Source organism: Notothenia coriiceps, unplaced genomic scaffold (assembly GCF_000735185.1).
Source record: "Notothenia coriiceps isolate Sejong01 unplaced genomic scaffold, NC01 NC01_scaffold00030269, whole genome shotgun sequence".
NCBI classification, from domain to species: domain Eukaryota; kingdom Metazoa; phylum Chordata; class Actinopteri; order Perciformes; family Nototheniidae; genus Notothenia; species Notothenia coriiceps.
The window spans coordinates 180,369-194,854 of NW_011362970.1; the positions used below are offsets into that span (position 1 = coordinate 180,369).

The 14,486-nt window shown below is 42.9% G+C and overlaps 1 protein-coding gene across 2 annotated transcripts in view; it reads right to left on the bottom strand.

The window, feature by feature from the left end:
* Nucleotides 1-14,486, bottom strand: part of znrf3 (zinc and ring finger 3) — a 74,012-nt gene that overhangs the window by 34,676 nt on the left and 24,850 nt on the right. For both annotated transcript variants that reach the window (XM_010787365.1, XM_010787364.1), the window contains exon 2: nucleotides 3,785-3,907. In XM_010787365.1, coding sequence (XP_010785667.1) covers nucleotides 3,785-3,907 — 123 coding nt within the window. The remainder of the gene's footprint in view (nucleotides 1-3,784; nucleotides 3,908-14,486) is intronic.

The following is a 14,486-nucleotide window of genomic DNA, read 5'->3' on the forward strand; positions in this document are numbered from 1 at the left end:
GACCTCAGACATGATGGAGTTCACTGAGCTTGTTGTCTTTGTGCTCAACTACTCGCTCAGGTGTGGATGTGGTTTTGTAGCGAGGAAAAAAATGGCTGCCTAACAAAAAAAAAATTCAGAGTCTAACGGGGCGTGGTTTGCAATTCGCCCAGCCAATAGAAATAGAATAGAAATAGGCACTCTTTTATCACCAGTGTAGCGGCCAAAATCATATAGAAATAAAACCGATAATTAACTTAAAATAATACAGCCGCTGAGGCACTAGTTAGCGGATCTTACGCAGGGCAATGATCCAGGTCCAGACAAGATTCTCCATTTGTGCAATTTATTCCAATAACAAAAGTACAACGAACAGGTTTCCTATATCCCTTTCCTTAAGCCTTTCCTATGGCTTTCCNAAAAAACTACTCGCTCAGGTGTGGATGTGGTTTTGTAGCGAGGAAAAAAATGGCTGCCTAACAAAAAAAAAATTCAGAGTCTAACGGGGCGTGGTTTGCAATTCGCCCAGCCAATAGAAATAGAATAGAAATTGCCACTCTTTTATCACCAGGTTCGTACCACCTCTCTAGCAGGGACTGAAAATGGCCAAAAGAGTTCCCGGCACTGAGTAGTCCCGGCGGTGTGAACGCGACATTATTGGTACTAACGGAACTAAAGAACCAAAGTACCAGGGAAAGTCCCGCGGTGTGAATGCGGCTCTTGTCACTTATTAAAACTGGTTATAAGAGAGAAGGGAATGCCCGTTGCTACATGTTGACCAGCTCTGAGGCACAGCTGGGTGCCTTGTGTTCCCAGACAATTTATATTTAGACATGAATTGGCATAAACAACATTTTACTCTTCTACAATTCCATGTTGTCCGTTCAATAGGATCCTGTAATTGAATGGAATCGAAATTGACCAGACAAGACCCCGACACTGTTAGTGGCAAAGTGGCAGCAAAGTGGAGTGGGACCTTGGGTTCAGTCTGGGGCCAGTTGGGTAGGGCGGGAGGGGGGCGTGGGCTTCCGAGCATGAGGCCAGACCAGGCGGGTGAGTGTGTAAGAGTGGGCATAGTATCCGGACATGGGCTGGGCATGGTGGCTTGGCTGGCTGGGCAGAGTATGCAGACTGGCAGGGGGTAAACACTGCACTGTCTGGCCTGGCAAAAGCAATGGTGCCAACGCAAAGCACCCAGCTGTGTTTGGGCCCCAGGGCGAGGGTCTGTCAAGATGCAACAATGGGATTCCCCTCCTCTAATTAAAGTTCTGGCTGAATAAACGGAGGAAACAGAGTGGTATAGAGGTTATGGAGGTTGGCTGAAGGCCAAAGGGTCAAGGTTCCTGATATCCTCACTACAGAGTCCTTTAGCAAAACATCAAACCCAGAAAGTATGAAAATGGCCAGCTCATTAGCGCTGCCCTTTGACTGTTTCCAACTAGCCGATGGTGTGGGTTTCTGGTATCTGGGTGTCCTCGTGGGTCTGTTGGCTAAGGCACATGCCAAGTAGTGATAAGAATTTAGATTGTATCGATACCAATGCCATCATCGATTCTGCTTATCTGTCCAATTCTTTACCTTATCGATTCATGATCAATATTCTGTGTGGAAAGAAAGTAAGCCAGTTTAGAATGTCTGCCTAATATCATTTATACATGAAAATAAATGATAATAATTGAACAGATATTACAAGTTGCACGGTTGTGAATATGCTTTAAAACTTTCTTCCTCTCTGCCATGATCATTTTCTGTTGCAAGTTTCAATCAGAGTTGATGCAGAGTTCCCATCATGATGCATGTCAGAAAAACACCGTCATCAATAAGAGAACTTGATAACCAGAGAGGCATCCGAGTTCAAAGGATTGGGCATTTTGGAAACATTCTCGATTCCCAAGCCTCGTGAATCTGAACCGATCACATATCAAAAGATCCAACTCATCTGCAAGCTATGCGACTGGCGTTCTTCTTCCTGGTGCCTTGAATACCCACAATTCCAAAAGTACTTTATGCGACTTTGCACAAATCATATCTGCCTCTCGAGCAACAAAGGCTTAATATTGTTTTTTTTCTAAATATCCATTAGAACTCCCCAAAGACCTATAAACAAAGTTTGCGGTGGAGTTCTTCTTTAAAAATATTACCAAGAAAAATCGGACTGAAGCCATGTTGGTCCTAACCTCCAGGCATATTGTTCCCATGACAATAGTAGAGGTAAGCAGTAAAGTATACGTTTAACCAGTTATAGTTCCCTTGGTTTCTCTCTGGAACTGTAAACTGCTCCTTAAACATTGATGCATCCCCTCATTGAAGAACATACTTGTGAGTTAAGCCACCCATGACAATGAGGAATTCTTAGCTACAGTTGAAGCGGAGCTCGAGTGCTGAGCATTAGGTATGTTTTCAGGACTCGGCATAAGTATGCATCAGCTAGGTAGCAGCAACCATCCCCAAGGAAAGTACACCATTAGCATGTCTATACGGCACAAGGGCCGTTATTATGAATGGCTGCTCTCTTTCTGTCACTGGGCATGCACAAGATAAATGAGACTATAGCCAACCCCCCCTCATCCTCTTGGGGATATTGGTACATTCCATTAAGAGGAACACTTAATTAAAGCATGATAAAATACCACTCAGACTCCAGAGGGGTCTGGGAGAACTGGAAAAGGGAGGGAGGATGGGGACAGGGGGGCAGCGAGAGACAAGGGAGGGATTCACTTCCACCCTCATTTCCCAGCAATTGAAAGACAGACACAAAATAAAACTAAATCATCCTCCCCTTTATACACAAGTCACCAAGATTCCTGTAAGGTGATCGTGTGGCCAAACATTCAATACACCTGAATGTATATTGGTCCTTACTTTAAAAGATTGTGTTTACAGGCGAATAGTAAACCAATTATTTGTATTTCTGAGTACTCATGTGCAAATTGGCTATACATTGAATGTATACTCCAATTATGAGACACCTTTACATTTTCTATGAATAAACATTTTCTATGAATAAAAAATCTTAAATCACAGCATTAATACCATAAATATGGTCTATACTTAAGCAATTCATCACATTAAAGTGTCAAAATGACTAACTGCAGTATCTTTAACACATATACTGAACAAAAATAGAAACGCAACACTTTTGTTTTTGCTCCCATTTTTCATGAGATGAACTCAAAGATCTAAAACATTTTCTATATACACAAATATATATCATATCATATCAAGATGCTGATTAGACAGCATGATTATTGCACAGGTGTGCCTTAGGCTGGCCACAAGAAAAGGCCACTCTGAAACATGCATTTTTGCTTTATTGGGGGGGTCCGAAAACCAGTCAGTATCTGGTGTGAGGGTTAGGATTACGGTTAGGGTTAGGGTAATGTTGTGAATCGAGTGGCCTGTGTTCATCGTTCATAACATACGCCTGCCCATACCATAACCCCACCACCACCATGGGCCCTAATCCTAACCCTCACACCAGTTACTGACTGGTTTTCGGACCCCCCCCAGACCCCCTACAAAATGTTTTAGATCTTTGAGTTCATCTCATGAAAAATGGGAGCAAAAACTAAAGTGTTGCGTTTATGTTTTTGTTCAGTGTATGTGTTTTCATTGCATTGCATGACCCAACACCTACAGTGCCACCATATCCATCATGCTGCATGTAAATTGTATACTTGTTCATGTGTATGCAATGTGTGCTTTAGAGTGCGGTGCCTGTCCTGTTGTGAGAAGATTGTTCCACTGTACTTTTAGTGGAAAATTACTTCATGAAAATAGATGGCAAATAAAACCAGTTCTTTACCTTTCCCAGTACGGTGAGACAACTGGGGTCCAGCTCTGGTTGCTCCAGCTTCACCACTCCGACCCAGCCATACTCATATAGGTCCTCCTCATCATTATTATTACATAGTCCCAAAGGATGCATCTGAAAGAAGAAAGAAGTTGAAGATAAGTATTCATATCAAAACAGTACAGTGGATGCAAAAACTGGCTAAAGGTTTTAAAAAGACATGTCACATAAGTCACATTGAAACAGAGCATTTTGTGTCTCGGGATACTTAATGCAGAGAAACAAAAAAGTAGCATGTGCAGGGTGTAAAGAGAACTTGAAAAGCTTCCTCACACGATGCATCAAGTCAGAGGGTCCTGGCATCAGCAGATTATAGATGTGTTCCCCCTTGTTTGAGGCAGTGCAACAATTTATAATCCACTTGTCACCTATTTTCTATAATGAAAACTAAGAGCTTAAGAGCATTAGACATCTGAAGTATTCGTTGTGTGCGGCAACATCTTGCAGGATCTAAACATACAGTACAGCGTTCCACCAAAACCTTTCAAAGAATAGCAGCAGATAAGCAAAACCGGGATTTATGTGCTTTCATGGATCTGCTGACGGCGCCCAATTTCACAGTGTTTCTACTCAAGGAAAGGTACGTTAAGTTTATTCTCAAATGATTAATGGTGCTGCCATTTCAATTGTGATTTAGCACACATGCACAATTACTAGATACATTCTTGTAATATCCGGCAGTGGCTCAGTCAGTAGGGGCCGGTTCAAGTCCCTGACCAGACCTAAATATGGAGTGTGGAGTGCTACTTGGAGAGGTCCCAGTTCACCTCCTGCCCTGCCTTGGTGCCCTTGAGCAAGGCACCGGACTATCTAATCCTCAACGCACACAATCCTACAAGGCCATCACTTCAACTGGGAAATGCAATAAAAAAACGTGAAACATACAAACAGAAAAACAAACACGAAATGATAGCAAAAAGTCATGAACTGCACCTGTCAAACATTGACTAGGAGAAATGTACAATCTGATCAAACAAGATTAGATCAAATCTGTAGTAAACTCCCAAAATCCTGCATCCATTCCCCACCCTGGAAACAGTGCAAAGACAAGTTCCTGTATTACCATTAGAACTGGGTTTAACTGACCTGTAGGCCACTTATCCTATTAACAATGACCACCACACCCCAATCAGCCAGCACTGTGGCGCTGAGCCCTTGGACACTCCACCCCCCATTGCTGATGACCCAAGATACCCCTCTCCCTCTGGTGACCCGTGACCTTTGAACCCCACTTAATCACGTTGGGAGCAGGTTAGTCGTGCAGCAGGTCAATTGAAGAGATATTCAGAAGGCGACTCCTCACTTCAGTGCCACAAGGCAGAGGGGTCAAGCCCCTGACCTGAAGGGGTTTTTGGTAGGACTAAACTAAGAGTAAGGGGGTCAAATGCAAATCAGGTGAACTATGGGGAAGGAATGTGGATAACGTGTGCCGAAAAAGAGCTCCACAGTGTACTCCCTTTTATTTCTAAATGTACCTTTATAAAAGAATCATCCTACATGCTTGACCCATCGTAACCCTATGCTAACCCTAACCCATCCTTGGGTGATAAACATAAAAGATTTGGCTCCATTTTTCACTCACAACCCATTGGCTAGATTTCATGAGATTAGTGTGCATTTTGTTCCTTTTTCTCTTGCCAACTTAGGTAAGGGAAAAGCTCTCTGGATGGAGGTCTGGAAGAGAGATACTAGCCAAGGGCTGGCAGGAGCAGCGTGGCAGTACAGGTATACATTACAAACACATATGGTATGATAATTTCAGAGCACACGCTCCGTCTCTGCCTTTGGTGAGTGCCAAGATTGAAGAGGAAGACAAAGATAAAAGAGCATAACCTAGTGTGGTTTCCAGTCATGCGTATCCAGACCTGCGCCTCCCACACACACACTAACAATTCTCCGATGCATACTGCACATCCAAGTCAACTGAGGTTACATTTTTTAATTTCATAGATATGCGATGAGCAAGCTGTTGTACAGGAAGCAGATAGAGTCAGAGTAGGAGGGGAACTTAAAAGATCTGTGTCTACTTCAATCTACAGCAGGTGGATGAAGTGGAGTGCCATTTGATGTGTGATTATGACCTCTATGTCATGATTGTCTAACAGCCTGGATGGCAGCAGGGAGCCCCGCCTGCACCCCTAGGTCCTGAACACTGGGCCATTGTGCGGGGGCTCTTGCACTCCAAATGGGGCAGTGTTGTTGTTGTGGACCGTGTTGTTATTTTAGAGGCTGGCCATTGCGCCATTATATCTACAGCAGGGATTTTTCTTTTTTGTCAGATCTTGATGTAGGCGCTGATGGATGTGGTGATGGAGAGTAAAAGGAAAAGGACCTTGGTTTGGAAAAGAGACGATGATCTGGTGAAATGGGTCACACAGCCACTGGCCGTGCACAAAAGAGTAACGAGCACATACCCAAACTTGCCTTCACACACATATACACACATACACACAGGAAAATGACAGAGACTGTCCCCTCTTGTGTTCCAACTGCTAGCTTTCCCTACAAGGCCCCAAATCACACAAGCTCAACCCACTGGAAACACAACGTTGCTCCACTTAGCTCCGCTTCTCCGTACCCAGGGTTCTGGGCGAAGGGCATCCGGCGCCCCTAAAGTGCCACAAGGGGGCGGCTCTTGTTCTGCCCTCCCAGCCGTGCCCGTGGGGGAGGCAGCCTTTCACATGAATATCCCGTTACAGAGTCCACGCTCTCAATGAAATCCTGGCAGGGGTTGAACTCCACCTGTCACTTACGTTGACCACTCCTCCTGCACACCCCCACCATCTTTCTGCAACACCACCTGTAGAGTTGTTTTTGCTCACATTGGATGCTTTGTCAAACAATCTTCTAAGTTGTTATAATATGAAATCCATCAAGGGGCATCCTCTGTTTCAGTGCAATTTCAGAGTTTAGTTTATAATACGTTTACCTCCTCTATTGTCATACGTCAGCTTTACATGGCTTTAATATTTTGTTTCTTATGCACCTTCATACAAGTACAAAAGGTCACCGCACATGGTAACTTTGAAAAACACTTGACATAGTAGATAAAACTGTGAAAAGACATTTTGGTTTAACTGAAAGAAAATCCATGAATCACAAAACCTTCTTTCCCAGTCCTTTTTTTTATGGTTGTCTCTACGAACAAGTGACCTGATAACAGTTGGTAATGGGATCAAAACAGGGCCTTACTTCTAAAAACCTTCCACCACCCCCAACCCCCCCACTGCCCCCAGCAAGCTCTCAAAGGAAATCAAAATGCAAGTCACACCATCCAACGCCATTCTTCTCCGTCTGTCTGTGACACAATTCGCTGAGCCTTTGATCATACAACAACCACTTCTTCTGCCGCCCCCCCCCTCCCCTTTTTCCTCTCTCACACACTCTAAATTATTGGTGGCCCTGGTTACAGACTCCCGCTACCCCCCCTCCCCATCCCAAAACTTCCAAAACAGTCACCCTCCCCTGCCCTCACTATGCCATATTACACTTGCATGAAAAGGCATGTCTTTTTATTCTGCACAGCTGTGTATTTAATTTTATATAAAAAAATCACTTTGCACTTGCACTATTAAGTCAACATGAAAAGTATTACTGGTTGACATAAAAAACAAATATCAGCAAGTTTGTTTATTTAAAATTCTTCAGAACACCTTTGAAATCTTTACAACTTCTCCAAACATCTGTATTAGCACATTGAAAATCCTCAAGGCTAAAAAGAGAAGAAGTTTTCTTGTGACAAAGCAGAATATATAATAATGATTTCCCTCCTCTCTTGATTTTAACACCAATGGGCAGGAAAGTCTTGTGAACTTGAAACAAAATGATGCTCTCAGGGTAGGAAATCTTGCTGAAACATGGAGCTATGTGCTGTGCTTTACAACAAGGCACCTTTGCTACTACACGCCAGGAGCTAAAAACATCAAAAGGCAAGAAGGCGGATTGGAGAAGCGAGTGAGCAAAACCAATCTATACAGGGTGCGGATATAGATCCTTGCATGCATGTCCTTGAAATCTGCACTCTTTTTAGAAATCCAGAACTGAGGCTCCAACGCATCTACCAATGGCATTTAGGTCACACGGAGGATGAGTTTCTGTGGTAACAATCAAAGCTGCCTTGTTGTCTGCAGTGTCTGCCAGCCAGAGACCATTTTTACAAGATGTTCTTTGTGAAGCTGGCTAAATGATTAAACGGACAGATCTGTTGTTCATAGGTTTCTTTTATGCATTTTGGAAGAAGAGCTGGCACCCATTTCACAAGCACACAAAATCTAGCAGAAGAAAAACCTGGGCACACGTCCAGTCCTCTCACCCACCTGCTTCCCCTGTGCTGTGCATGTGTTTACGTATCTCACTGTTTGAGCACAGGCGTGTGGAATAAAAAGACATAACTTTTCATGCATGTAGCCTGAAACACATCCTGGGTGACCGAGGGGTAATTCAGTGGCTTCTCACTACTGACCGTCCACTCACCGTGAACTCATTCACCCCAGTAAAGAAGCATCCCGCCCACCTCCCTGGTCCCTTTAATTCAGCCGACCCCTCCGACCTCCTCATCGCCCCTCCCGCCACCCGCCTCCACCGCACTCTCCCCTCCCGAGCACTGGACTCTCTGTCTATGGAGGGGAAGTATAGTCAATTTCTTGGAAAAAGCACACAAGTCTTGCCAATGGAGGTGGCGGGCGGTTGTGTTGAGGGCTTTGGGGAAGGGGATGGCTGTGTGGGTATGTCTGATCATAGGCCACAGACCAAGTCTCCCATGTGACTTGTGGTGTTTTTCAGAGCCTCATACCACACACATCACCATTGCGGAAAAGGGCAATTGTGCTACATTCATGTGCTGTTGATATAATCAGAAAAAATAGTCCCCGACTGGGAAAATTCTTGTGAACACCCCCTGAAGCTGGGACAATGATTCAGAGAGTCACACTTTTTTGGTAGGCCACACAACTGACCAAGTTTATGTTATATTGATTCAGCTAATATAATAGCACACCTGCTTTCATTCTCACTATTTCTCAGCGTAAATATGAAAACATATTAAATAATACTCCTTATATAAGGCGTCCATTAAAATAAATGTCAAAGAATCAGTATGTTGGTACAGTATATCAAAGGTGGGGTAGGTAATTTTGGAGAAACCAGCTCGAGTGCGCTAGAATTTGAAAATACACAGCCGGAAAAAATCTGCCACTTCCTTACAGAGCCCCTCCTCCAACACACACGAACGCGCACATGACCAATGAGGGCACGAGATAAGTTTGTGCACAGATGGAAGGCTGACAGGCAGGTAGGCCATCCAGTTATTTTAGCCGGGCCGGTTAAAATGATTGGTCGTGCTTTTTACAGTACTACGGCTTCCACAGATGACATTCGTTTATGGATTTTTTGTCAAAGCACTTAAGATATTCATTGCTATCGGGATGTTAAGAGCATTCCATGGAATATAACAAAAAGTGTATCTCGAGCCGGTTGCTCAAACTTACCTACCCCACCTTTAACTAGTGGTGACTACAGAAGTGAATACAGTTAACAGCTTATTGTAAGTGCTTGAACCTCTTCTGTTACCATTCAAGGAAATAAATGCTGATAACATGACTATAACTGACAAAAGTACAGTCAAAGTTATAACCTAGTATAATCTTGAATAGGAAAGGAACAATTTGCAGTGTCTTTCACTGGTTGAAATGAGATATTAGGGACTAATCCTGAAGTTAAGTCATTAGATAGGTAATTATTGTACCTGAATCTGCTCCAACAAATAATTATTTTAGGTTTTCAATTGGAAGTGAAAGAAAGACTCACTTTTATGAAGGTAGAACCAGCAAAGCTTGGTGAGCTGTTTTAGTTTTAAGAAGTCCTTGAAACAGTTGATCTATTAAATAATTGTTGATTCATTTTCTGCAGATCTAGGAGTCTTTTAAGTCATTTCAGAACTACATGTGTTAGTGGTGGCCGGCTATGTTCAAGAAAGGTACTTTCACTCAGACAGCCATATTTAATTTACAAACCTGATACTTTGCAAGCATAGTTCCACAAAGAAAATTAAAAGGTATACACTGATACAAAAACAAGAGATTTGGATAATACCTTGCAAGTACATAATAGGCCTGTCACGATAATTAATTGTGTTGGACGATAAATTTTTCTGGAAATTATTGCGATAAACGATAATATTGTCGGCACCGTTTTAAGACCATTTTAGACATAATGATAATATATAATAATAATTCAAGTACATCCTTTCAAACATAACTTTTTATTGAACATTCAACATTGCAAATGAAATGTGAAATAATATTAAAATACATAAATTATATATAATAAATAAAACAAATTAATTAAATTATAATACATTAATTAAATCACACACAACCAAAACAATAAATTAAATAGACTCAGGCTGGAAAACAGAGCTCTCAATCTCATATCAGCACACATTATCTCACAAGCAAAAAAAAACTCCTTAAAACAACAGTCAAGTGTATAGTCCACTGTCAAAGACCCAGATGCCTCAACAGGCCATATCCAAATCTGTTTTTCTAAGTTTTCGAGCAAGGAACACCAACATGTTTGTATTGTCGGGCGGGGGCTCTCCATCTCCAGCTGCCGTGTTTGCTCCCAGCTGGGAAAACGGAATGGGGTGGTTGTGTTTTAGGTGGTTTAAAATGCGTGGTATTGCCTGCTTTTGTCGCTACCATTTTAAACCAATGCGACACACCGCCCGGCTCATTCAAGTCCGTAGGTTCGCCTCGTTGATTTTGTTTGAATCCAAAATACTGCCACACCGGAGAATCGAGATGTGTAGTTAGGTTTTGTAACCAATTCCATATTTCACTTATAATTCCCCGCGAGTAAAGTCACACGTTGTCTACCGCTTGTCGCTATATTATTAATTTGGCTGCTACGCTGCTGCACGTGCACGCGGAGTGTCCTGACCTGGCTGTGTGTAAGCTCCGCCCCTCACAGCGCGCCTGGCAGCCACAGCGCTCCAGGCTAAAATGCTGGTCACATCTTTTTGTAAACGGCAATTTATCGAGCTCAGAAAAGTTATTGAGTCCATTTTTATTTATCGTACGATAAGTCAATTTATCGATTATCGCGACAGGCCTAAGTACATATTTTGTGGAAAGTCAGAATTGATTGACCGTCCTTAGTCGAAGGTCACATTTTTCCAAAGACTTGTCACCATCTGTTCATGAGGAATGCCGTTTCTAGCTTTCATCCCTCCACCTCAACTCTTTTTCATTATCACACCTTCTCCACCAGCCCACAGACAAACCGTCTGAGCCGTGAAGGGCTTAGTTTTGTTGAAAGATGTTTGACAATTTGTGATATATAGTAAATACATCAACATCACAATAAGCCTTGATAACAGACTACCAAATAACTTGAGTGACAGTTTAGGATCAGGAGGATAGGGAAATCAGTTTGGCACCGAGTATTCTCCCAAAATATGACTTGAATAAACTCTTAAAGAAGCAGCCAGAGATGGCGGGTTGCTCTTTGTCTAGCAACTAATTTTGTTTGAGGTTGAGGACCAAGAGATTATTTGTGTTTATTGGCACTCAGACCTCACCATGATGTTTTACAGTGAGTGTCCTTGGATGCAGACGGGTCAGTCTTACAACCCTCGTAACTGGTTCTTGCATAGCAGTTTTTTGGATCCAAATGAGAACCAGTTTTCGGGGCCAAGAGCAATCGGGCACTGCCTCCAAATTGGCCCTGTAACGTTTTGGTAGAAAATAAGTAACAGCCACGATCAGTCTCTTCTTGTAAGGTTTTTCTTTTTGCATGTTTCTTTAGAATACAAGCAAGTTATAAGGCAACCTAAAGCAAAACTATTACACAAACATTACATTTGGGATTTGCGCATCCTGTTACTGCACTACACCTCTACATCATATCCTGATTACTTGTGACTTTATACCAACGTTTAATTATTTTGTTATTTCTACAGGGAACTCTTACTCTTTTGAAATGTGGCTGTTCATCTGCAATGCTCTCCAATTTATATAGATTGTTAGCCCCGACAAACTGTCACTCAAGTTATTTGGTAGTCTGTTATCAAGGCTTATTGTGATGTTGATGTATTTACTATATATCACAAATTGTCAAACATCTTTCAACAAAACTAAGCATGTTGCAGGATTTGTCTTATCCTGGCACAGAAGTTCAATGTCAGCTTGAACAGGGGTGAAATAAAAACAAGAAAGAAGCTGTAGTTTTGAATTGCATCTTTCTATGTATAGCATGCACAAATAGACTCACAAGATGCATGCACTGACACACTACATACACACACACCTCCCCTACTGCTCTCCCAGTCTTTGCCCCTCTCAGTCGCTCTCTACCCCTCTTTCCCAGCACTAGAAATAACTTCAAAGCGGGCTGGTAGCCTTGAGTAGAGAGGGAGCGGGATCCAGTTACAGTGGAGCAGCTGGGAGGGCCCTACAGGTGGGGCCGACACTCCACCTCCTGTAACATTAGAGCCGTAAAGGGATCCCTCTGCTTCTCCTCTCGAATAATGAAGACTTCCTCCCCTTTGTCTTCACCACTGGGACTAAAGGAACAATTAGCCAAGCTAGCCTAGTCTATCTTTTTAGTTTGGCCAACATAAAGGTGGCAGGTAATGAAAAAAAAACAATATTGGGAAGTAAATCTGAGAAAGGTGGCAATGCTGATATATATTGTGTGATGAGAACAAAAAATCCTTCTACACTTCTAGCAATTTAACTTAAAAAGTGGTTGAGACACGGGTACGAGTAGTGAAATAGTTGTCTTAAGAAAGCTTTGTAATGCGCCTCACTATCTCTTAACCTTCCCCGAAAATCACCTCCATCCTCATAGCAACAGGAAAAGCAAACAGGTGTTGGTTTCAGTGTGAGCAGGGGACGCAGGCAGAGGACACCTTATATCATGTAAATGTCCTGATATGTAGCACACGGCTCTGGGGTTGACAGCTTTAACACTGAGCAGGATGCCTAGCTTGTGACTATATTAACTCTCCAAGAGTGCATCCTGAAACCGTCAATGGTGTGTGTGTGTGTGTGTGTGTGTGTGTGTGTGTGTGTGTGTGTGTGTGTGTGTGTGTGTGTGTGTGTGTGCTCAAAAGTCTCCCTGGTGTCACTTTCAGCTCTTCAGTCTTTAAAAACGCAGAGTGACACGAACAAAGGACAGGCCGACAAAGTTCAGGGGTCAACATTGGGCTGGATGCCACCATTTTGGAAAGAGAAGAAGGGGAGTGGAAACAACTGCCAATGAAGAGATCAGAGCATATGTGAAAAGATAAAGTCACAAATGCAAGCAAACATATTGTCTCCGAGTGCAAAAGGCTGCTGTCCTTATGAGGACAATTATAAAAGTAGGTGAACAAACGCATAAATTAATGTTCAGCATCAAGGTGCCAAAGTGAATTCATTATCATGACTAACAATGTACCAATCTAAGAGAACAGGGTGATTAATGAACAATAGTAATACTGCACACAACTGCAGAGTAGCAAATACACATTTCTCCCAAAGCCAAACACATGATTACATTTAGAAATAGACAACTTCATTGTCTATAAAAAGCGATCACGAGGTATCACAAAATGAAACGGAAAACTGTCATCCATGTGAACCCTAACCCTAACCCAGAACTTATTTTGATGACAAATGCAAGTTAGGCAATGCCTTTATAAATTGAGAAAATGAATAAATCTTCATAAATAAAAAGGCTAAAACTGTAAATGTGTGTGCTTAAGAAATGACTTAAAAACCGTCTTTGACAATGATCACCTTTCAAAACAGTTGTTCTTTTCTCTCCATGGACTAATCGATTAAATGACTCTTTTCCAACTTAACACAATTCATCCAACAATAACTTCCTGCCGTCGTTTGACACCTCATTCAGTGTTTGTGCAGCTAGATTATGTACACCGCAAGCAACGCCCCGAATATCAGCAGCATCCCCTTGCTCCGGCCCGTCCTGCCCCTCTTCAACCCTCACCATAAAACAAAAGTCACTACTTAATGAGCTATGATTAATGCTGCTGCAGAGCGGCTGTTGAGCTTGGCGAGGAGGGAGGGAGGCTGGAGGGCGCACATACCTGGCGCAGTCAGCCCGCTCTGTGTGTGCGTGTGTTAGAGGGCTGAGGGGTTGAGGTTGCTAAAAGTGGACCGAGGGGAGGATTGCAGTCATCAACACCTAGGCTCTGAGTGGCCTTTGATGTTGCGCGGCGTCTTTGATGGCTCTGGCCATAGAGGAATGCTGCCCACCCTCCCTCACCGCCCAAAAAGCCCCCGGAGTTGTGGAATGCCGCGCAAGCTGCTGCTTCTCGGCCCGCTGGAATGGGATTAGAGCATGGGCCCATATTGCCCTTCCTCCCCTCCCTCATCTCGCTCCCACCCTGCCCTTTGGAGTGGACAACATGGCGGCAAACTTTTCCAAATCCAAAGTTTGCAGCAATAGGAAGAAGATACTCCAGAGCCTCTCCCTTTAACCTGTCTCAACCACGAAGGCTTAAACTGTAGCCGGTTTTTCAGCTGGACACGTCAGCAACTTCCTTACTGATGCAAGCTGATAGAAAACAGTTTTGTTTAATAAGAATGATTAGGGCTGCACCAACAATTATCCTCATTATCAATGAATCAGCAGATCATTCTCTTAG